The sequence below is a fragment of the Peromyscus leucopus genome, chromosome 19 (assembly GCF_004664715.2).
Source record: "Peromyscus leucopus breed LL Stock chromosome 19, UCI_PerLeu_2.1, whole genome shotgun sequence".
NCBI lineage: Eukaryota > Metazoa > Chordata > Mammalia > Rodentia > Cricetidae > Peromyscus > Peromyscus leucopus.
Window position 1 is genome coordinate 58,017,255 of NC_051079.1, and position 25,593 is coordinate 58,042,847.

General features: G+C 37.9%; 1 protein-coding gene and 1 pseudogene across 2 annotated transcripts; one reads left to right on the top strand and one right to left on the bottom strand.

The window, feature by feature from the left end:
- The first annotated feature begins 1,586 nt into the window (after positions 1-1,586).
- LOC114690211 lies at positions 1,587-2,120 on the top strand (annotated as a pseudogene).
- Positions 2,121-5,380: 3,260 nt separating this feature from the next.
- On the bottom strand, positions 5,381-25,145 carry C19H18orf54 (chromosome 19 C18orf54 homolog). Of its 2 annotated transcripts, none has more exons than XM_028864707.2 (8): positions 25,066-25,145; positions 22,801-23,120; positions 21,042-21,827; positions 20,620-20,770; positions 17,250-17,352; positions 9,999-10,130; positions 9,350-9,420; positions 5,381-5,504 (listed from the first exon to the last, which is right to left on the bottom strand). In XM_028864707.2, the coding sequence occupies exons 2-8, from the start codon at positions 23,081-23,083 to the stop codon at positions 5,432-5,434; spliced, it is 1,599 nt and encodes a 532-aa protein (XP_028720540.1). In that variant the 5' UTR covers positions 23,084-23,120; positions 25,066-25,145; the 3' UTR covers positions 5,381-5,431. The 2 variants fall into 2 exon arrangements, with proteins under 2 accessions (XP_028720540.1, XP_028720539.1); XM_028864706.2 differs by lacking the exon at positions 25,066-25,145 and adding an exon at positions 24,921-25,031.
- Positions 25,146-25,593: the final 448 nt, after the last annotated feature.

The window sequence follows — 25,593 nt, forward strand, 5'->3', positions numbered from 1 at the left end:
TGATGGAATGCTACACTGAACTCTGAACTAATAGAAACCTTCCTCCATGAGACTGTTTTATGACAGCAACAGGAAAAGAAACTAGATACATCAACAACTTTTCTGTGCCATGGAGAATGGCTGTTCACCTAGTGACTAACAATGAGATCTGATGTAGCCAAGAGTAACCTCCATCTGCCATCTAGTGGACTCCAGGTACTTCAGTAAGGTCTTAATTCTAATTTGCTCTCATCTTTTCCAAGTTTGTCTTTCTTCAGCTCTAGCTTACCAAGTAAGAGTTCGCTCACATCTTTTGTTTGTAACTTTAAAAATTACTAAAAACCTCCCATGTTTTCAATCACTATAAAAATTTATTTCTCTATTAGACCCAAACTGATAGTTGTCACCAAGCCAGGCTCAAAGCAATATGATGCAAAAGCAGTGTTTTGTTCTGAGTCCCTCCACATCTATGTACTGCAAACTCCCAACTCATCAGCATTAGGAGACAGGACTTTACAAAAAGTATTTGTCATAAGCATTTGTAAGATAGGTTGCCTATCTAGCTAGTAAAATGCAAAATACCAAAACCTTTAAACCCCCAACTGTTCAGAGCTCAAGTAATGAAAAGACATAGCTATGCCCAGCTATAATAGTTAGAAAACTTCTGATCCTATTTGAAGAACAGCAGAAATATTAAAAAGGAAATAAGTCTGAAGTAGGTATGATTTATCTCATTTTAAGGTGGCTTTCCATGAGTGGAGGTGATGAATAGGCAGTACAGAGGACTTTAAGGAAAAGAAAATCCCATGATAAGATAATGGTGGCTCCATATCAGTCTGGTGAATGTCCAGACTCAGAGTTTAAACACCAAGGGACAACCTGTGCTTGGCAGCACTCTGCCACCAAATAGCTTTGAAATATATTGTGAAGGGTGAAAGAGAAAAAAAATCTATTAATAGAAAATCCATGTATCCAAAACACAGGAAAAATAACTGTCAGGACAAAGATGAGTGTTTATTCAAGTGTGTTTGACAGTATGAGTGAATGCCATATGTGTACAGGCGCCTTCAGAGATGAGAAGAGGGAACTGGGTTCCTTGGCACTGGAATTACACATGGTTGTGAGCTGCCCAACCTGGGTGCTTGGAAGCAACTGTAGGTCCTCTGTCATCTCTTCAATAATTGAGAATTTTATTTTATAATTTCATGTAATAAGGTATTAGCCTAATCTATTAAGTACAAAATAATAAAATACTAAGTATAAAATAACAAATTAAGTACAAGAAAACCTCCTAACATAAATTTTGCCAAAAAAAAAATAATAATAATGTGACTACAGAAACATAAACCAAGGCTAATTCAAGGAGACAGTTCCTCAATCGGTCAGAAATCTCTATGAAGCTGAATGATGAATTCACATTGATAGTAAGGCCAGTATACTTCAGTCTTGACTGAATTTTTTCATATCTTTAATTTCTGATCTCAAATACTATGAAAGTATCTTGAGTATGTGTGCATGCAGATGTGGAGGCCAGGACGACAACCTTGGATGTCAAGCCTCAGGAATGTCTGTCTCCCTTATTTATTAAGAAAGTATCTTTGACTAAGATGGCGATGAATTTTGAGTGGCTTTGGCAGTACCGCTTCCCGCCCATCTTTACATTACAGCCGAACGTGGACACTCGGCGGAAGCAGCTGGCCGCCTGGTGCTCTCCGGTTCAGTCTTTCTGTCACCTGCACAAACAGTCCAGCATGACGGTGATGGAAGCCCAGGAGAGCCCGCTCTTCAATGATGTCAAGCTACAGTGGAAACTTCCTGTAGAGTCAATCCAGGTTGTATTAGAGGAACTACGGAAGAAAGGAAACCTCAAGTGGTCGGATAAGAATAAGCCTAGCTTCCTGATCGTGTGGCGGAGGCCAGAAGAATGGGGGAAACTCATTTACCAATGGGTTTCCAGGAGCGGCCAGAACAACTCTGTTTACCCTATATGAACTGACCAGTGGGGAAGACACAGAGGATGAAGAGTTAGTTCCATGAGCTGGATGAGACGACCCTACTTCGATGCTCTACAGGCCCTACAGCAGGAGCACAAGGCTGAGATCATCACTGGCAATGACGGCCAAGGAGTCAAGTTCTTCTAGCAGAAACCTGTCTCCGTCTACTTCTTACCTCCCACTTCTCCAGGGCTTTCAAAAGGAAACAGACCAAGTGTCCCACAGACTGGACCCGTCACTCCACCCAACTCAAAGGGCTCAAGTCCTGAAAGCTCAGACTTACAAATCTTTCCCGCTTAGTCCATTCTATCTGTCCCCGGGATAGAGTGAGGCCACGGTGCCAGGGAAAAGGATGTTTCTTGCCCTACCTCCTTTCCCATCCTAGACCGTCCCTGGGCCAATGTCTATAAACCTGACACTTTACATGTGTTCTCACACATGAGTACACACCCATATGCTCCTGCACACTTTTCTTTCCCCTTCCACTCCTTAGCTGCTGTTGTCTCCCTTCTCAGGCTGGTGTTGGATCTTCCTAGGGATGGGGGAAGCCCTGGCTGCAGGCAGCCTTCCAGGCAATACAGAGATAGGAAGCCACAGAGGGGGCTTGGCAGTGAAAGGCGGGCCCACTCTGATTTATGATATTAATATCTCTACTCCCACAAAAAAAGGAAAAAAGAAAGGAAGGAAGGAAGGGAGGGAGGGAGGAAAGAAGGAAGGAAGGAAGGAAGGAAGGAAGGAAGGAAGGAAGGAGCAAGGAAAAAAGGAAGGAAGCAAGGAAAGAAGGAAGGAAGGAAGGAAGGAAGGAAGGAAGGAAGGAAGGAAGGAAGGAAGGAAGGAAGGAAGGAAGGAAGGAAGGAAGCAAGGAAAGAAGGAAGGAAAAGGAAAGAAAGGAAAGAATCTTTGACATGGAGCTCACTCATTAGTCTACAAAGCTGGCCAGCAAGCAGTAGGAATCCTCTTCTCTCTGCCTCTCCAGACCAGAATTACCACATGTGCTTTATCATTCTTAGCTATTTTTTAAACATGAGTTAAGCATGAGTAGCAAGCACTTTATCAATAAAATCATCTCTCCATTCCCTTTCATTTTTTTTTTTCTTTTTGAATTTGAGACAGCGTCTCACTATGTACCTCTGACTATGCTGGAATTCACTATGTAGACCAGGCTGGCCTCAAACTCAGAGGTCAGCCTGCCTCTGCCTCTCAAGTGCTGGGGTTAAAGGCGTGAACCACCACACTCCACCATACCCTTTGATTTTTAAATTTTTATGCTCAAAAAATTGAAGCCCCTTCTTTTTTCCTATTTAACATTTTCCCAATATACCTTAAAAAGTAAGAGCAATGAATTGATACAATTTTACATTTATAATACAGCTTTAATATCTAACTTTTCTCATTATCTAAAGTCTCAATTCAGCTATCTCATTACTGACATATCCTCCAAAACTCTAAAGAAAAATGTGAATATTAATTATACATGTAACTAATGACTTTTTGCAGAATTTCATGAACATTTAGATTTATTTTTCAGTTGTCTTTCTTATATATATTTTTAAGTTGGGATTAATAACTGGTTCAGTCAATTCCTTTTATTAATAACTGGTTCAGTCAATTCCTTTTATTTAGGTAAAGGCTACCTTTCTTCATATATATATATATATTTTTTGGTTTTTTCGAGACAGGGTTTCTCTGCGTAGCTTTGCGCCTTTCCTGGAGCTCACTTGGTAGCCCAGGCTGGCCTCGAACTCACAGAGATCCGCCTGGCTCTGCCTCCCGAGTGCTGGGATTAAAGGCATGCGCCACCACTGCCCAGCCCTTTCTTCATATTTATTATAAAAGAAAAAAGTAATGCTCCTTTGGTAATATAAAACTGCTTTAAAATATAAGTTATAACATAATTTTAGAATAAGCTGGTTATATTTAGTATAAGGGATGTGTTCTTGCAAAAGGGAACATTAACCAAATGAATGTTAGTCAGTCATTAGAGCACCATGTCTTTGCTGATGCTTTCCAGCAATGGTATAGATTATGTGGGACAAACACATAATTAAAATGTAATTGGAACTTACAACCTGGATCTCTCTTTAGAAACTGTCGATAGTGCATTTTGCTAGGTGAAATGACTCTCCCAGACCTACCTGACATAACTGTTACAATCTTCCTTTTCAAAGCCAGGTATAACTTAATGTACATGGAAATTCTTTACTTGGTTGAATAAAGCCATTTACTGTGCAGTAGAACATGTCACAAAATAGAATGTCAGCAGCACAGACATCGTCTCAGTGTTAACAAATTTACTGGCAAGAGCTTCTTGAACTAGCCAGACAAATAGGTGGGAAACTTCACTGACTAGGGAACACAAAAAGACAGGGTCTCTACTCTACACCATCTGATGTTAAATGATGCCTTAATAACTTGAGAAAAAAAATTCTTTGGCCAAATGTGCTTAGAAACTCCACATAACAATAAATTTATTTATTAAAGCTACAGCCTTTTGGGTAGTATGCTAATTTGTAGTATTTGACCATATACACATACACTCTTTAATTTCATCACTTTTAAATGCATTAGTTATACTTTATTACATAATTTTAGTCTCACTAATGAAGATGTTTCCTACTTATTATAAATATTAATACTCAGTAGAAACTGCAAAACACAGCTCTGCTCAGTTCTATCTAGAGATAAATTCAGAAAACTGTAGGAAATAGCTTTAAATTACAATCATTTCTGGATTTTCCACACTCCTTTTTTGTTTAGTTTCAGATTTGTCATAAGATCATGGTTTTTAGTAAATTGGGATTAATCCAAAGCTAAAATCTGGGCAACAACAATATATCAAATATACTCTCTAAAATGATTTGTAAACTATCGAGTAATATCAAGATTATTACAAAGAATCAAAGCGCTAATTAAATAACAAGGTTCCATGATATCACAATAAAAGAACATTCCATTAGCACTGAGTCACCAACTATTGTAAATCAATGTCATTTACAAATATAACATGTTAAATATTCAATTTATGACATCTTAGAAGTAACAAAACCCTTTATGATACAACAATTTAAGTTATTCCTTAAGCTGCTTAAATATATTTAGTACACACACACACACACAAATATAAAACATTCCTTAGCATCAAAGAACTAAACGAAAAATGATGTAACAGCTGGGTCCAGATAAATGGCAAGAAAGGAAATTATCCACTTCTGAATATTAAACATTTTCTGATCTGAAGATCCAAGGACTACTTCAGGACATATATTGGGGTCTTCCAATTGTGTTTTTGTATAAAATCAGGCCTATGAATATTTCCAAGTTTAGATTTTCGAAATATACTTGATATAGTCATAGAATAATGTATGTCTTATATTTACTTTGTTAATGTAAGTAATAGCAAAAGTACATAATGAGTTGTATGGTGACTGTTTATTGTGGTTAAAGTTTTATTTTCCTCTTCACATTTTTGATGACTGTTTCCCACTGGTATCATCCACTAGGTCTCTCAGGCGTGATAAATGTTGTAAGGCCCTTCATTAAAAAAACAAAAATACATTAAACCAATATTCAGAAGTGACTAGCCAATGTAGAGCAAGAAACGATGATTACATTATTTATTGACTTCAAAATTACTGTAAGAAATGAAGTTATAGAAAACCATAAAACTTTGAGAACTATTTCTTATAAACTTTAACATCTGAACAAGTAACAACTAAAATACTTTAATGTTGTCTAAATATTTGCTTGTTTTTAACTCAAGTTTTAGTTAATCTGCCAGAGCCTAATTAAAAAAAACATAGCATCACAATTATCATATTTAATAAAAGGTTTTTCATATAATTTTCCTAACAGCTCTGGAAAACTAATTTTTTCTTTTGTCATGCTATATGTATCATCTAGGAGACAAGGCATATAATTCATTTAATAATCTACAGTAAAGATAGCTTAAATCTTAAAAATATCAGTAAAAATTCTTAGTAAAACTTATTTTTGTCAAGAAGAAAAAAACAAGTAAGTTCTTCAAAAGGCTGAATAATGCATACACTGAAAATCTAGGGTTGTTTTTGTTTTTGTTTTTCAAAATACACATTAGATAAAAGACCACATCTTCAGCAAATACTGTAGGTCAAACTCAATAACTACATGTAGAAGAATGGAACTCAATCTTTCTCTTTTATCCTTTACAAAACAATTCCAAATACATCAAGGACCTCAACATTAGACCCAATAACTTGAATCTGATAGAGGATAATTAGGAAATATGCTTAAACTTATAGGCACTAGAAGGAACTTTCTGAACAGGAAACCCAGGAGCACAAGCATTCAGACAATAATTGATAAAATGAACACCTCAGGCACCTACATCACTTCTTGATGGCAAAGGACACCATCTTTTAAGTAAAGAGGCAGCTTACAGAGGCAGAAAAAAATCTGTACCAGATTTTTTACAGCTAACACAGGTTAGTGTCTAGATTATAACCCAGTTCGCAGCAGCGCAGCGATTTAAGAGCACCTGCGCCCTTGTAGAAGACCTGCTGGTTCCAGTTCCCGGCACCCGTGCAGTGGCTCACAACCACCACTAACTGCAGTTCCAGGGAACCCAATACCTTCTCCTGACTTCCACACATGTGATACACATACACACACACATGCAGGCAAAACGTTCATGCATATAACATAAAAATAAAAGTAAATCCAAAAAATAGTTTTAATTAAAGCACATAATTAAACAGTTCTCAAAAGAAGAAATACAAGCAGCTGATACATATAACTTTCCTAACATCCTTAGCCATCAGGGAAATAAGAATTAAAAGTACCTTCAGATTTCATATTACTTTAGAATGTTTAAAAATTTTTAAATAAAACAAATGATAGAATGGATGTGGAAAAATAAATACATATGCATTGTTGGTGGGAGAGCAAATTAGTGCAGCCACTATGGAAAACAATATGGAGATTCCTCAAAAACTGAGAAACAGATGTACCCTATGATCTAGGTATACCACTACTAGACATATACTCAAGATTCCATAACCTACTACAGAGATATTTGCTCATCCATGTTCATTGCTGCTCTTTTCATAAAAGCCAGGAAATAAAATTAGCCTAGATGTCCATTAGCTGATTAAACAGATAATGAAAATGTAATACATTAGACAATGAAATATTCAGCTCTTAAGAAAAATGAAATTCTCAGATAAATAGATGAAGCTGGAAAAAATCATTGAGTGAAGTCATTCAGACCGAGAAAGAAAATGTCACATGTTCTTTCATGTAGATAGTAGCTTTGAATCTTTAGATGTGTTTCAAATGGAGTACTCACAGAAGTTGAGAAACTTGTAAGGAGTCATATGTGGAAGGGATTTTCAAAGGAAAGGAGCTAGAACACAGGTGGCGATGAAGCAGGAATGGAAAATAACAGAGCAAGAAGTGGGATAAGAAGAGGTATGAAGAGGAGTAACACTAAGAAACCTTGAAAATCTGTGTGGAAATCTAATACTATAGAAGCTTCCTAAAATATACGCAGGCACATAGAAAGAGTTGAAATAGAATTACCCTATTATAGTGGACAATGCTTCTCCTAGCACCACAGACTATCAAATAGAAAACCCAATGCTAGTTATGAGTTCTCTCTCCCCAAAGGGTTTGTCAGTGAAGTCCTACAATCTCCCTGAAATATTAGGCTATGGCCACTGTTCTTGGCTACCCTCCAGAACTTGATGGTAAAACCCTATTGCTGAAAACACCACATACTTGAGTCATAGGGTGTGAAGAAATCAAACTAGTACCAATGTGAAAGCTTCATCCATATTGCTTAGTTTTCATAGTACTGAAAGATACTATGCACGTTAAGGAGAAAATTAATTATAAATCCTGCCTAGTTGTGAACTCTATAAGCTACAATAACCATCAGCCTGGCAAGATATGCCACTGTTGTAATAGTGGCATGAATGTTATAGGAGTAACCAAACACCTTCTATTGGATTTAAGGTCCACTGAACAAGACATAGTTCATATTCTGATTCCAATAATACAGCCAAGAACTCATAGCTAAGTGGCCATAGGCCCTAGGGGAGAACCTGCTACTAATATTCTTCTAAATGCACACTGTATTACACTGACTCCTAATAACCTATCACATCATCTTCATTAGAGAAAATTCTTTTTGTAGAAGACAGTGATTAACACAGAGGCCCACATCTGGCCAACATGCAGAAAATATGAAAATGAGGGAGTGTTCAAAGCTAAATGGGGGCATCTGTATCACACCCATTCCTTCAAATGCTCAGAGATCATCACATTTCATATTTCTATAACTAAATGCAAATGTAAAGAACTTAATTACCTGACAATAGAAACAACTTCTAGTATTCAATAATTATTTAGCACACTATGACTAAGAAAGTTAAATGTACTGTTATATAAAACTTAATATTCTACTTCAGATGTGTAAAGTATCTTTTACACGTTTAGTGTGTGTGTGTGTGTGTGTGTGTGTGTGTGTGTGTGTGTGTGTGGTGCGTGGTGTATGTGTGTATGCATGCTCTTGGCACTTGTGTAGAACTCAGAAAACAATCTGTAGGAATCAGTTATGCCCTTCACTACATGGGTTCCAGGAACTGAAATCAGATCATCAGGCTTGGCAGTAAGTGCTCTTACCCACTGAACCATCTAGTTAGCTTCATATAGTTAACTGATGCATTAATGGCTAGATGAACTCATTTCATAACAAACTATTGTTATGGTCTATCCACAACAGTACTATATATCTCAAATTGCTGCCTTTATTCTGAAATGAAAAGAGAAACTGAGCCAGGCAAATATATACATTTTAAATGAGTATCTTTTTAGTCCTTAGGACTATTTAAATAGGAAGTTGCACAGGTTAAAGAGAAAGAAATGTTCTTAAAAAAATAATGCACTCCATGAATAAGGAAGACACTCAGTGTTGATCTCTGGTCTCCACATGTACGTGCGTGCGCGCACACACACACACACACACACACACACACACACACACACACACACACACACAAATACAACATATAAGCACACACACATTTTAAAATAAATTTTTTAAAAAAAGTGTGCTGCCGGGCAGCGGTTGCACACGCCTTTAATCCCAGCACTCGGGAGGCAGAGCCAGGCGGATCTCTGTGAGTTCGAGGCCAGCCTGGGCTACCAAGTGAGCTCCAGGAAAGGCGCAAAGCTACACAGAGAAACCCTGTCTCGAAAAACCAAAAAAAAAAGTGTGCTATAAGAAGCTTAAATATGCCTACCATAGATTACTCTTGGAACTACTGAATTCCACCCTGATTTTTTGTCAAAGGAATGACTAAAATGGATTTGTGTCCATATTAGTAAAGAATACTTACTTTTGAAGAGACATAGTAATAGGAATCATATTTTCCTTCAGCTGTAATTTAGAGAAATCATCCTCTGACACCTATTATTAAAAACCAAAAAAAATAAAAATATTTGAAATAATTAGTTATACCAAACTATTTTTAGAGAGCAATTATACTTTCATTTTTCTTTCATTCTAAAACTACACTTAGACTCACCATTCAGTTCTTCTAAAATATGTTTCTGAACACATGCCCATTAAAGAATCTTACTTTAGCTTGAAATTACACCTTCACAGAGGTTAGGTGTCAATGATGTTTAAGAGAGTAAGTGAAGGACAGGTTACACTGTGTCTTAATGCTATGATTAGAATGTAGAAACCGAGAGACGGGATTTAATTGGCGGAAGTTGCTCCCTGGGGCCTTCCTCACTTTTCCTCCTCAGCAGGATCGTGAGATGCTCAGCTTCTCCCCTTCCTACCCCCTAACTACTCCTCCGGCTGCCTCCATGTCCTGCCTCATCGTGGGCCCAGAATCAGGGGAGCCCAAGACTATGAACTGGAAGCTCTGAAACCATGAGACAAAATAAATATGTTTACGTCACAGCTACTGCCACAGTGAAAAAATTAACACAATTTTAGATATAATCACACTTCTCAGTTCATAAGTCAATGCTTACTTGTTTAATCTCTTCTTTTGGCTCTCGATTTTTATTCTGATTAAAACTTTCTTGTACTGCTTGAAGATTAAATAACATTTGTTTCAAGGCTTCAACAGGACCATGATGTTTGCCTCCAGATAGGGTAGAGCTCTAAAATTAAATGAGATGATAAAATTAAACTATTCAAATATAAAAGGAAACAAGTACATTGGTTATTGTGTATTATTCCCCAGCAAAGAATTAATGCAAAAATCCAGACAATGTATTAAAATTGGTGTTTTAAAAAATCAAATCTGTTATATCTGTGGTCTTACCTAGCACCAGACCCTGCAAGCCACAATACCAACCTGTCAAAAAAAGATGTGCCTACTGGTAAAATAGTGCCATGACTGCTACAGGGTAGTCTTTCTGATTGGATTTGAGGAATGCTCCACAGAAGGGAATTTTATGATGTCTGTCAGCAGTCCACAACTGGGGAAGGTCACAAGTCTAAGGCAGAACTTTACTATTGCTATTCCATTAAGTGGTCAAGCTGTCTAATTGCTTTCTACACATTTAGAACCACAGACCTGAGCTGCTTTTGGCCTTGGTCAGGGCAGCTTCTTTTTGTAGTGGACTGTAGTCAATGGAGAGATGCAAAACTAGTTAAAATGATGAGAATACAGGACTGAGTTCTCAGCCATAATTCAGACACCTATATTAGTACCACATGGCTATGGGAACACCATGGAAGAGGAAAGAAGAAAGAGCCCAAGGAGAGGAAGGAGTGCTGTGCTGTCCTCTGGAAGGAGAGGAAGGAGTGCTGTGCTGTCCTCTGGAACTCACAGCAGCTCTGGTTCCATGTACAAGACCTACAGAAGACATCTCTAGAAGACCGAACGAGCCATCATCCCAGCACAGATGGCATAAATGATCTCCAGGCCCATCCTTTACTGAGGAGTGAAGCTGCTGGGAGAGGAAGAATCATTCTGTTCTGAGGATGTGGCCACTGTAGGTTTCTCTGCTCCTGTGGATGATGCCACACCCATCACATATGGGCTGTACTAACTGGATTTAGTGATTAACAAAAACAAACAAACAAAAAAAGAAAACAAGACATAAAGCTGAGAGAGGGGCAGGTTGGGGGCAAATGGGTGAACTTGGAGGGTGAAAATGGGGGCAGGTAAGATTGTATTTCACTGTATATATAAAATTCTCAAAGAAAACTGTGTGTGTGTGTGTGTGTGTGTGTGTGTGTGTGTGTGTGTGTGTGTTAGCTAATTACTCCTAGGCATGGGGTCTGACTTGGAGGGTCCTTGATACACACCCAGTGCCACCCCACTAAAGAAGACGGATCAAAGAAAGTGTTTTTAAAAATCAAAACTACTAACTCACCACCTCACCATACTCAGTCTCCAGGTAAAATTATTTAGAATTAATAAACAGTTTAGCATATTTCTCCTAATCCTTGATACTTTAAAATGAATATTACACTTAGAAGCGTAAAACCACAGCTTTTGGACAAAAAGAATCCATGTAAACCAAAACGTTCTTTTCAAATGTCTAAAAAAAAAATAGTTATCAACTGAATGAGGAATCTTTTTCAACACACTTTCAAGTATGTTTTCCCTGGTCAGAATAAGGGAAAGAGTAAGCCTTCTTCACTGCCTTGTGAAAATTTAAGATGTTTGCAGTTACCATGCAAATGGACTGATTCATCCTCAAAAACTGAAAGAAGAATGTGTGTGTGTATATGTGTGTGTGTATACACACCAGCTACTCCTCTTGGTTCTACACCCAAAGAACTACATCAGCATGCCACAGAAGTACTTGCACATCCGTGTGTACTTCTGTACTATTCATAATGGCCAGGAAATGGAACCAACCTTGATGTCTAGCAACAGCTGAATATATAAAGAAAATGTAGTACATAAACACAACAAAAAGTTTATGCAGGCATAAAGAAAAATAAAATCACATTTGCACAAAATGAAATCATGTAAAATAAAATAAGCTAAACTCAGAAACACTAACTTTCTCCTCTTAGACACGAGATTTAAAACTAGGTTTTCAATTATATGTGAGTGTACGTGTGTGCATGCGTGTGTATATGTTTTCATACAGAGATGCTATCTTTTTACCTCTTTAGAGCCTTCCACTTAAAGATCTAACAACCAAACATGCTAACTTCTCATGTATTCTAAAAGCCTGACAATACTTAACTATACAGGATGGTCAGTTCTTTGACATTAGTCTGTAAGGATATTCAATTTATTCATCTATTTGGGAATTTATATCTTATGCTGGCCTGGAACTCACAATCCTACTTCCACCTTCTGAGTGCTAATGTCTCATGACATTTCTTAGGAGATTCCTAAAGTGGCTACTTCAGTTACAAAAAAAAAAGACAGCCCTTTTATCAGGAGGTGGGGGAGAAGAATGAGAAGTTAGTGCTTAAATGGTAATAAGATTTAGTTGGGGAAGATGAAAAGGTAGGACACAGTTGTTGGTGATGGCTATAATATCAAGTTATTAAAATGTCACTGATGGGGCTGGAGAGGTGGCTCAGAGGTTAAGAGCACTGGCTGTTCTTCCAGAGGTCATGAGTTCAACTCCCAGCAACCACATGGTGGCTCACAACCATCTGTAATGAGGTCTGGCGCCCTCTTCTGGCCTGCAGGGACACATGCAGGCAGAATACTGCATATATAATAAAAAAAAATATGACTCTTAAAATGTCACTGATGAACTATATACTTAAAAATGAATTAACATGGCAAATTTTTGGCCATGTATACTTTACTACAATAAAATAAAAGCTCAAAAAAAGTATTAGTACTTAATTATTCAATATTCTAAGACTTATTACTGAACTCTAATAGTGAATGTCTCTGAGGACATCATCTTTTTCCTCCAACTCAGTAATGTTCCATACATTCAAAAAACTAACAGACCAAAAGCTGCCTCCATGTGAGCTGGTTACAGAGAAGTATCAGAACAAGAAAAAAAAAAAAAAAAAAAAAAAAAAAAAACCTATCCAAACAGAACGAAGACCGGCCTATGGGAACTGAGAACACAGATAGGACAGCTAAGCAGTGCAGAGAAGCAGAAGGTAACTCAGTGGGGAGAAGTAAGCCAAACCAACAGCTCTCTGGTAAACAAGGGGACACAGCTTCATCAAAAGGTAAGTGAGGGAGTCCTAGTGAGCGTGGACAAGCAGTCTTACCCACAGATAAGATCGCTTCATAAATGGTTCAAAGTTTTGTTAACTTCTTTTGTGACTTGTCCAGCAGGATGGGTGAGCAATGGAGAGTGTAGCATGAATTTTAAAGGTCTTATTAATAAAAACAAACCTGGAGCCAGGTATTGGGGTGAATGCTGGAAGATCAGAGAAGCAGAACAAGCCACAGCCACCTCGCCAATTCCTCACCTGATCCTGTTTCCTCAGATTGGAAGCCTCTAAGTCCTCATCCGGAATGAATCTCAGCTGAACTGCTGCTAAAAGCCTTAAAGCTTAACCAGGCTCTAGTTTCTGGTCTTCAAACCTTATATACCTTTCTGCTTCCTGCCATCATTTCCTGGGATTAAAGGCATGTGTCACCATGCCTGGCTGTTTCCAGTGTGGCTTTGAACTCACAGAGATCCAGATGAATCTCTGCCTCCAGAATGCTAGGATTAAAGGTGTGTGTGTGTGTGTGTGTGTGTGTGTGTGTGTGTGTGTGTGTGTGTGCCACCATTTTCTGGCCTCTATATCTAGTGGCTGTTCTGTTCTCTGACCCCAGAAAAGTTTATTAGGGTGCACAATATATTGGGGAACACAATGTCACCACATTTCCCTTTCTTGTCAAAAATTTTAAAAAGCTTATACCTAAGAGCCGGGCGTGGTGGTGCACGCCTTTAATCCCAGCACTCGGGAAGCAGAGCCAAGCGGATCTCTGTGAGTTCGAGGCCACCTGGCTACCAAGTGAGCTCCAGAAAGGCGCAAAGCTACACAGAGAAACCCTGTCTCAAAAAAACCAAAAAAAAAAAAAAAAAAAGCTTATAACTAATACAAGAAAAACTATATCCAAAAAGTATATACAATATATACAGTCAAGAATTACATTAACGATGTCTAGTCCATTAACATTTGACAGATTTAGAAAAAAAAATTTTCATTACTTATCCTATTTAAAACAAGTTCCTTTTTAAAAGTAGATTCAATAATCTCCCTTTTTATCTTATCATATCCATATTCTCTCTTTTTTTTGAGTAGATCTAAAAATCTACCTTTTATCTTATCATTTCTATATCTTCTCTTTTTTCTTTTTGGAGTAGATTCAATAATTTACCCTTTGATCCTATTATTTCTATATCTTTTTTCAATGATCTACCTCAGGAGAGCACTCCTGTTACAGTGGCATCTTGACAGCCACTAGTCTTAGTTATATTTCCGTTGTTGTGATAAGACAACTTATAGAAGAAAGCATTTGTCTGGGCTTACAGTTTCAGAGGGTTAGAGCCCATGACAGTAGCAGGAACAGCCGAGAACTCACATCTTGGTCTACAAGTAGGAGGCAGGGAGGAAACACACTGGGAATGGCACAAGTCTTTTGAAACCTCAAAGCCCAAGCCCCAAGAGTGGAGATGACACACTTCATAAACAAGTCCACACCTCCTAATCCTTCCTGACCAATTCCACCAACAAAGGACCAAATATTCAAACATGAAAATATAGAGGTCACTATCATTCAAGCTACCACAGTACCTATTTGCTTAAATTAAGATATTCTCGGGCCTAAGAACCAGGAACCTAAATTCAATTTGCTGCTGAAATAGATGCTGGGAGAATTTTATGGAGAATAAGAGGCTCACACACTGTTAAACCAAATAAATAAATAAATAAACAAGTAAATTAATAAATAAACTGGAGACATCAGGTGGTTTAGCCCAGGTAGTAAATGGTACAGGGAGAAGGAAACCCACTCTTGATAGTTTCATCAACTGAGAAAAACAGATAGTCGAGTCTGAGGTCAGCAAGTGTGTGAAACCCTGAAGCGACGAGATTTACTGCAGTTGATTCCAAGAGCTCTGAAGATCCAGCAAACTGATGCTATCCAGTCATATCCCTCTAACAGAATGGTTAATGTTTAAGCGTTTTGAAAGGTATCAGCCTACACAATCTCAGTGCCAAAGCTGCCTTCTCTCTGTACTCCAAAAATATTTGATAGATTCCTCCCAGGTAGAATATTAGCCACTCTGCTGGAGGGTGGGCAAATCTATCTAACACGCTGACTGCAAATCTAAGTACAGGCAGCAGAGGCCCCTGGTGCCCAGCACAGGGGAGTTAATACAGACAGCTCTAGTAGACATCCTAACCTTGCTCAGCACAAGCTCAGCTCAGCTTCCAGTCCCAGGAAGTCCAGCTGGCCCTCCACCCACATCCAGAGCTGACAGTCTCCAATATCTGACCACCAGAAAGCCATTCCAAGCCAACCTTATTTTCTCTTTTCTTCTTTCCTTCTTTGCTCCATGTTTCCCTTCCTCTTTGTACTATTCATTAGCAATTACTTTCACTTTGTTTCTATTTTTACTCTCCTCAATATACTTATCTAATTTTTTTTTATATATTTTTTCAGAGACAATTTTTTGCCTCATGTTTCCCCTTTGTATTTTAGTACTATTTTGACTTTACCTTTTTTTTTTTTTTAAGAAAAGCCTCTTAATATTTTTATTGGTATTGGTCTACCATTATATTAGTCTAATTTTAGTTATGAAGTTCTTTATTACTAGGAAATCATTTTCATTTGTTTCTTTCATTTTATTATTTATTTCTTTTAGTTGCCTGGTCTCCTTTTTCCCCTTCCAAAGTATTCTTCTCTACCCCTCTACTTACTTTTTTTGTCTTTTTGTTTGTTTGTTTGTTTGTTTGGGGTTTTTTTGTTTGTTTGTTTTTCAAGACAAGGTTTCTCTGGGCAGCTTTGTGCCTTCTCCTGGAACTCACTTGGTAGCCCAGGCTGGCTTCGAACTCACAGAGATCTGCCTGGCTCTGCCTCCCAAGTTCTGGGATTAAAGGTGTGCACCACCACCTCCCGGCCTTTTCCTGTCTTTTATTTCACCTCGCTTCTCTCCTTCCCCTCCCTCACTTGCTGCCTCTACACCCACTCTAAGTACTATCTGGCCTAACAGCACACTCTATGTAGGCTGTTACCAGGGGCATAATAATGAATGGGCTTTCATCAATTTCACCTGTATTTCTCTCTTTGATGAGTTAATACTGTTGATGCTACAAGGGTCTGTCCTCAGTTATTTAGTGCTATTGGTGAGCGATGGGAGTTTCCTTGAAACTGAAGTATTTCCTCCAGGAGGGCGAGGGAGACTCAAGAGATTAAAAAAAAGAAAGAGAAAAAAAATTCCTCACAGGTGGAAAAACAGAACCTTGGAAGCAAGTCCAAAATAAATGGGATGACATGAGCATCTCTCCAGTGAAGGAAACAGATACCAAGCAAAGAGACAGAGGATGGGTAGGAAAACACTATCTAGGATCTGCCCTAACCTTAAAAGTTCTCCTAACGCTTGTTTCTCTACCAATGTTCCTTTACTAAGTAATGTCATCACCCTAGCTGCTTGGCTAAAATATCTTGGATTCCTTCGGGACACATCTCAAACCCAGCCACTGCTGGCCACCTCCAGTGTGCCCACTCTACCCAAATCACTCCTCTACCATTCCGGAGACTGCAATGGTCTCCGCCATGAGTTCGATACTCCCTCCTAGGGTCTCACTGCATTTTCTACTTCATAAATCTCCTGGTCATACAGCCACTTTTTACCATTCTTTCGTTTGCTTCTTCTGACGGAACTACACTGACTCCCTGAAAATCCTTGAATATGTCAGTCATACTCATGCTTTTAACTCAAATCATGTATCATTTTTAAATGCATGTATGTACATTTATATTTGTAAGATATACAAAGTGACTTTGTAAAATAAGGTAAGAATTTAAATTATTATGGTATGTATACTACTGGAGAACCAGCCTACAATGAAATATCATTTCCCCTACAATGGTCTCCTTTATGTTTTCCAGGGGAGAAAAATAATAATATGACAATTTAAGCTGCATGTATAATTCAACTCTAGTTTCTTGTACTTTAGAAAACTAAAAATAATTAAAATAGTCACGATTTTGTGGGTATGTTGGAGAAAAATAGATTCGGGTAGTTTTACTGTTATTTTAAAGATTTAACAGAAGTCAGTATCCACAAATTAACTACAGACTTTCCCTTACTATAAAAATTAACTTTACTCACCTGATTCTCATCACTTAAAAAGTCTTCAAGAATCTCATTAATACACTGTGTCCCAGAACTTTGTTGAAAACGGTCATCGGCTTTAACAGGGACAGGAGATTTGCTAAACAGGTTTTAAAAGATACAACAGTAATTAAGTTCCCAAAGTTTAAAAAGCAGGCATTACATAATTCAAAATTTTTCAGTTAAAAACAAGTGAGGCTATAGAGACAGCTCAGCAGTTAAGAGCACTTGCTATGATTACAAAGGACCTCATTCTTCTCCCGGCACCCACATCTTGTGGCTCATAACCACTTGAAACTCCAGCGCCAGGAGATTGATATATATCACACCCTCCTCTGGCTTCCAGGACACTGTAATCTCACACATGTAGGCACACATGCACACAGTTGACAATCTGAAGTTGTGAGCAAAAAAATTAGTATCATGAACATGACTCATATTAAAGGTATGTACTAATTGCCCCATCTTGTCCCTAACCCAATACTCAGCCTCCTGTATCCCCTTGCTTCTCCTCCAGCTTTACAGACAATGCATACACCAAGGAAACTACTTCTCCACTGACTCTCGCAGCTATGAAGTAGCTTCAGAAGCTCATGTTTGACAAGTACCTTCTCCCAAGCAAATATGGGGAAGCTGGGAGTGTGGCTCATCGGCAGAGTCCTAGCCTAGCATCAGGAGACTCTGGGTTCAACCCCCCATGCCATGCACATCCCAAAAAAGTTATTTATCTAATGATAATCAGAAAACACAAAAACTCTGCAACAGAGTCTTCACTTCAGTTTTATGTTCTCCAACTTCCAGACAAGACAAGCCCACCTACAAAACTGCTAACAACACAGGGAAAACGGAGAAAAACTAAATTTTAAAATCTAAATCCCAAACTGAAAATTCTAATCCCAGTCCCACTTCCATATGACTTCAGATAATTTGTCTGTTTAATCCTGAGTATCTATATTTATTGTCCTTATTTCACAGAAGTACTGTAAAATAACTAATTTTCTATGGTTATATATATAATATATATTATATACATATATAAAATAGTCACTTCTATCCTGATGTTTTGAGTAGGGAAGGAGTATTAAGGCAAAAATAAGAATGTTCCCAAATTGACATTCTATTTATCACAGAAATGAATGAAATTATCCTATTTCTTTATATATATCATTATAAAGTTATATTTCTAACTTAAAAACACAATATCCAATAACCTTCATATAAAATTTGAACATTACATGCTAATCATTTTCTAAGTAAGAACTTCTTTGTTGACATATCTTACTTATACTTTGCTATAAGCTTTTTCTCAGTCTAGGTAGTCTTTTCACTCACCACTCAAGAGTATAGTTTTATATATCCAGAGCAGTTCACTACACTATCCTATTTTTATATTTAAAATTCTCACAACACAATTTGTTTAAGGAGCCAGGCATGCCTTTAATCCCAGCACGCGGGAGGTAGAAGCAGGTGGATCTCTGTGAGTTCGAGGCCAGCCTGGGCTAGAGAGTGAGTTCCAGGGAAGGTGCCAAAGCCACAGAGAAACCCTGTCTAAAAAGAAAAAAAAATTTGCTTAAGGTATAATTAGTTGATTTTGATTATGTCATACATTTTACTATATGTGTATGGTAGGTGGATGTATGGACATGTTTGAGCCAAGATCAACCTCATATGCCTTCCTCTACTATTAACTATCTTATTTTTGAAGGTCTCTCACTGAACCACGGCTTTCCAATTCAGCAAGACTGAATTTGCCCAAAACCCAGAGATCCTCGTCTGCCTCTCCAAGCCCTGGGATTACAGGTGCACACCACCGTACTCAGCTTCTTACATGGGTGCTACAGATCCACACTCAAGTCCTGTGCAAGCACTTTACGAACCAACCCATCTCCCCAGCATCTACGTTCTACCTTTTAGAACACTAACTATTGCTTCCTATTCTGTTCTGCTTCATCCTGGAATACTTTGCCAGTCTTCGACTGACGGCTATTTATTCTTCTCAGCAATCTATCTTTTCTTTTTCTATAAGCATAGTTGTGAGTTGACTCTCTAAAAATGAAATGCTGGGTGCAAGTTCCTGGGTCAAATCATTGATATTACTTGTACAAAAACATAAGTTTTATAGCCTACATGCAAAACATATATACAGTAAATGCAGTCAAAAATTCTACTCTTACAGAGCTCTTATATTTATTCTGCATTTTGGTCTCAACTGAAAACAAAGCACTGTATTTATTTTTTAATAACACAAAGACTAACTGATTAGCAAATAAGAAAAATGAAGGAAGCTAACATTAAATAAGCTAGTTATAAATTCCTTTTTAAAAAGATATTATTGAAATTAGTTGAGAAATAAAACTAAAAGGAGAAAATAGTTTACTAGCAATCACCAACACCACATGACTCATAAGACAGTTAACCCTTGGTCAGAAACTAGCCACAGTATTTCCATTCTCAAATCAATTGAATCCTCTTAACAACCCTAAGTAACTACAATTTCTCCATCCTCAAAATTTAAGGAACTTACACTGGTATCAAAGCAAAAGAGTAAGAGATGAGATGGGATGGCAGTCAGAGCTGGCATTCCAAAGCGAAGTATTCAACTGAGAACCATCGGGAAAGAACCCACATACTTGGCAGGCTGCCAGGGGAGGAATGTAGGCTACAGAGCAGGACACTGTCTCAGAAAGGAAAAAGGATCAGGAATTCCGGCAGACACTCGACTATTAGAGCCTAAGAAACAGGACAGATACAGCTTCCAAAACTGTGTTTCTGGTGAGTCCAGATGCAATAATACACTACTGAAAAACTTTCTTATATAAGCGCCGATCAATACCATGCTCATCTTAGGTGTGTAGGCACTTTTGAATTATTCCAAAAATAAGTGTCACAGGAAGACTGAGTATATAAATGAAAAGAACTCTACAAACTACAACAGACCATATCTAAAAATGGACTGCCATCTTCAAAAGGTAATGACTAAAAGAGAAAATCAAAATATATATAAGAAATGAATAACAAGTGTCAGGAAGACAACATTTAAAAGGTAATGAGAACTCAATAACACTACTCCAATTACAAAATAAATTTTTGTCAAGTTCCTTTATATATATATATGTGTGTGTGTATATATATAATATATATATATATATTATTCATATAATTCAACACTAAAACAAAATGAACATGTAGCATGTATTTTATGGAAGTATATGAAACATTATACCATCTTGTATTAACAAATGAAAAGTGCAACTTAAATAAATGAAAGCTAGATCATAACACTGTTAATTATTAAGTTATGTGGAAAGCAAATCTGATGTTGGCATAGCTTTTTCACTTGGCACACTAAACAGTATCACTTACTTACAAAGTAACAGGGACATTTTCCCATGATCGCTCTGCTTCAAGCTTATCTAAGGAGCAAGGGCTGTCATCCTTCTCCACAGGCTTTGCTAAGTTTTCAGTAGACTGCTTGAGATTCTTCTTAGCCTTCAGGATAAGCAATTCGAGTTTGTCACCTAATTTTAAAAAGACTCTTTAAGAAAAAAAAATACAAGTCTCAAAACATCTCACAGTCAACAGGAAGTAGACTATTTGGAATGTGCACATCTATGACAGCAAACCATGACAAAGTGTGATACTTGAAGCAAAGAAAAGAGAGAACTTCATAGCTTTAGTGTTAATCATACACATTACAAAAATGTTATCCCATCATAAAACTTCTACAAAGTATGTTAAATTTTAACATATCCTTCGTTTTAAAACAAAAGATGAAAAACAAAGTATTACCACAGAATGGCTTTTGGAATTGTCCTGGGAGAAGTGGATTCTCACACTGACATTGGCTATTTTCAAAATCACATTTATAGTCATTAACTAATCCTTTATTCTCACTGAAGGAATTTGTAAAGTTTGAAGGTTGAAAAGAATATTCAAAACAATCTACTTTATTTGTAAGCTGAGTAGTCCTTTGTGTTTGGTAACTATGCATAAGGGAGTATTCATCTTCATTAAGAAATTCAGAAACCCTTTGACTATTTGCATGAGGTAGCAAGTCTTGATTGTGGAGCCAAATTGGATACTTAAAATCAGGTATACTAGTTACCCCTGAGACATTAAGATCAGATTTCTGGCTAGTGAGCCATCTTGGATAATTCTTTTCAGGACCAGACTTCGAACTGTCCTTGAAAGACGATTCTTTAGGAAAAAATAAAGATGACTCCAAAACATATTTATTATTTCTAGTCATAGGTTTTGGGGCTCTGGAGCTACTATATTTCTTTCCATTTACATTGGTATATACATCAGGAGTAACTACATTATCCTTGCTCTTGGGAGTAGAGTCTACATGAAAATTTGGATTCTTCTTAATGTCTGACGAAGCCCGTCTTCCAATGTTTTTGTTTTTCTTGCTCGGTCGGTAACCAGGTTTCACGTAAGTGAAGGAAAAAGATCCATCTGCTGGAAGTCTTAACAAATCGTCAGTTGTTAGACTAATGGAGTCCATGTCATTAACAGTCTCTCTTCTATAGTGTACAGAGTTTAAGTGCTGTTTGTGATCAAGATTTTCAAAAGCTGAAAAACAAAGCATAATTCTGTTTATTTTCTTTATCATCTGTAATAATCAACAGTAAATAAGAATTAAAAATTTAAGAATCTTTTTGGTGTTTTCCCTTTATCATTAGTTTTAAATAAAAATATTAAACATATAAACTGGTAAACGTGCTTTTTCATACCTCTTCAGTGTTTAATTTCTATATGTATCTCCAATCAGCTGAATTTGTGTGTGTTCTCTAACTTACTGTTTCTCCAACTTTCTCTGCACAGACATTCCTTTTACATTAATACACTTACAGTAAGGTTGAGGACTGAAAACTGGCTACAACCTAGGAAGAAGTGTGCTATTAAAACAGGTGGAAGGAGTCTGCTTTCTCTCCTAGTCACCTTGCAATGGCATGACCGCACAGGGAATGCTGTCGTAGGTCTATCCTAGAACATGTCACCCACATCCTTCTCACGCTATACTCATCTGCAGTGTTTAGTAGACTGTTTATCAACAACTCATTTGTCCAGACTTGTCTTCATGAAAGCTTTGTTAAGGACAAACTCAACATATTGTGACTATTGATCCACAGAATACAAATGATAAAAAATAACATTCTTATCTCACCAGCTGAAACTGAGCAAGTATAAACTCAGAATGATTGGGATTATTTAGGCATTAGCTTATGAAGACAATAGCAATATTTTTTCCATCATTCTATTACAGAAAAATGGATTAAGAGCTCAGGATCAGCCACTTACTATTGTCAACTATATTTACTGGTGTCCTAGGTGTTCTCTCCAAGGTCAAAAGATCTTAGCCAAAAACTCCTAGGATCATGACAAGTATACAATCTGTTTTAGAAAATATCAAGACTTCAGTAATATAAAAGTTATTTTTATTCCAAAATAACAAAAAAAATCCAACTTTATAAGGCACATCTCTCAAATGTGTTAAATCACTGGACATAAAAGAATGCAAGAAAGCCTAGAGAACAGAGCATACCATTGTTAGGTTTGTGCACACAGCTGGAAAATGGCAGCCCAGTATCGGACTCCTCATCAACATTCCCTCTGCCCGGGTTTGCTCCAGGATAGTCTCTGCTTCGATCGAAATCATCAATATAAGCCTGCAGGGCCTCAGACGCAGAACTGTACAGTTTGTCCTTATACTGAAAAGAGCCATCCGCGTTGGAGGAACCACTCGCACTCAGGCTGCAGCTTGCCAGGAGAGAAGACACTGAAGATTCCCGAGAACATACTCTGTGTTTTGTGCTTGATTTTGACATGGTTTTCTCAAAATAAGTTATTCATTTCCATTAAATACTGCAATAGAAACACAAAATGTTACAGTGCCAATGGATAATGACTATAAGCAATAAAAACTATGAAATATGTAAACATAATTTTTTTCAGTAATAAAACTAGTTATCAACAATAGATATTCCTACTTAAGCACTGAATGTTTCCTATTATCTATACTGTTAGTCATTTCATGAATGATTTAGAAAAAAATTTGAATACCTGCTATGTGCTTAGAAATACACATATAAAAATACACACATACATATACATGGAATATACCAAAGAAAAGGTACTCACTGTCTTAAAAGTCCAAAAAACTACTAATGGACAGTCCTTTTTTATTGTGGTGATATATTCTATGACATCACAATACCTATCATTCTCCAACGGATGGTATTTTTTTTAAGACTTACAAGCCTACTGCCATAAATTACAGATAGCAGGTAGTCCGTTTTCATGCCATCAAATAAAGCATTAGAAACAAGAACAAGGAATGGCACCTTCTTTTAATTCTGCGAGCACCAATATAAAACTTTAGCCAACTGTTTCCCTCTCCAAAAAAATAACTACAGAGAATAAAACATTCATCTACAAAAAAAATTAAACTATAAATTTTATTTCCGAATGGGCTAGCTATAAGCCTTTTAAAAAATAAGTTAAGAATCTCCTCTTGACCTTCACATCCTTGGTAATTTTAATCCTATTTTAATTTTTAAAAATATTTTATGTGTATGGACTTTTTACCTACAGGTATGCCTGTTGTCCAGGAAGGCCAAAAAGGGTTACAGATCCCCTGGACTGTAATTACAGGTATTTACCAACATGTGGGTGCCAGGAATTGAACCTGGGTCCTCTGGAAGAGCAGCCAATGCTCTTAATGACTGCATTTCTCCAGCTCCTGTATTTTCAATTCTCAAATAGATTCAGTTCACCTTTCTTGAGCAAGCTTAAATGATTTGGAAATTCATTTGATGTATTCAACTTTCTGTTTTTCTAGTTAAATTGAGAGAACTCTTAGCATAACAATGAGTATATCTGTAAACAAGAAATGACAGACAGACAGGTATTAACTCAGAGCATAACAGTCATTGAGAACTGAAGTATTCTCTCAACTAAAAAGTCACGAATAGGATGTGCCGCATGCTATGATGCTGCAAGGTCAATACATTTAATTCTGGCGATAATCTTGGAAGTTTGTTGTTTAATGTAATATTAGTAATGTCAAAATTGACTTTATAACAAATTTCGTAATTAAATAAAAGTCAAAGGGCTGTAGTTGCTCCTGCCCGTATTCCTAGCACTCAGGGGCTGAGGGAGGAGGGTATCGTTGGTTAGCAACAGCAAATTCTAACAGTCTGATTCTCGGTTGCTCAATGTCCTGCTATTGGTTTTTCTTTAAAAAGGAACTGAACAAAGTCAATTTTATGCTTTCTTTATCCTTCTTACGAATCTTTAAATTAGCTCAACTAAACCCGTTTGAGTACCATTTATGTCTTATCAGAATACAAATTCGGCTGCCGATTCTACACAAAACCTTAAGAACCAGCAAAATCTTCAAAGGGGAAGCCTTTGGATTTAGTTCTCAGTGAGTGGCTACCGGTTAGCTCCATTTACATGACAAAAAGAAAACCCGAAATTCTTATGGAAGGTTTTCAAGCCTGTGCAAAAGTAGGTAATTTAAGAAAACCCTGAGCACCTGTAGCTAGCCCTGCTTCCAACAATTATCAACATACTTTAACTGTTTATGATACCCTCCCTCCCATTTCAGCCACGGGACTGTTTCCACTTACATCTATTTTAAGTAAACCCCATATATCTTACCATTCCCCTTCGAGAGCGCTTCGGTGTGAAATCTCCAAAATGAAACCCATCGTGTTGAACGATAAACTTAGGGCAAGAAATGTCAACGACTCTTAATTCAAAACACAGACTTGTCGATCGTGTCAAGAGTGCAAGGAGGGGATACCGAGATCGCTTCTGGAAGTTACGAACAACTCTTGGAAACCGCAGCTCTCAGAGTTCTAAACCATGGAAGCCAAGCAAGGCCGGCTCAGTCTGCGGAGGGAGCGTCGACGGAGCGGGAACACGGTGACTTTCGCCGACCTTAGGCTGCACGGCGTTAGCCCATCGGTGTCTGCGGGGTGGCGGCGTCCCTGTGGGTGGCGGGCACAGACACGGCCTTCAGGGAGACGCCAGGGACGCTGCGTGACAGCGGTCAAGGCCCCCGACCCGAACCCGCAGCCCCCAGCCTCCCGCGGGCCCCTGGATCACCGCACCCCGGGTCCGAGTCCGCTCCCTTGGACGGGTCCCGGGTCCCCTGGATCACCGCACCCCGGGTCACCCGGAGCCATCACCGTCACCCCCACTCTCCTTCCATAGAGATCACCGCTGAGTCCGCGGACGGGTCATCCCCGCACCCCGGTCACCCCGACTCTCCTCCATAGAGTCACGGGTCCGGGTCCCTGGATCTCACCCCCACTCTCCTCCATAGAGT

Bases quoted from the DNA above. Each gene is read 5' to 3' on its own strand.
- C19H18orf54 (XM_028864707.2), bottom strand. From the start codon at position 23,083: ATGTCAAAATCAAGCACAAAACACAGAGTATGTTCTCGGGAATCTTCA. The intron at 20,771-21,041 runs GTAATACTTTGT...TTTTAAAATTAG, and splicing joins ATTCCAAAAGCCATTCTGTG to GTGACAAACTCGAATTGCTT. The intron at 9,421-9,998 runs GTAAGCATTGAC...TTTTAATAATAG, and splicing joins CAAAAGAAGAGATTAAACAA to GTGTCAGAGGATGATTTCTC.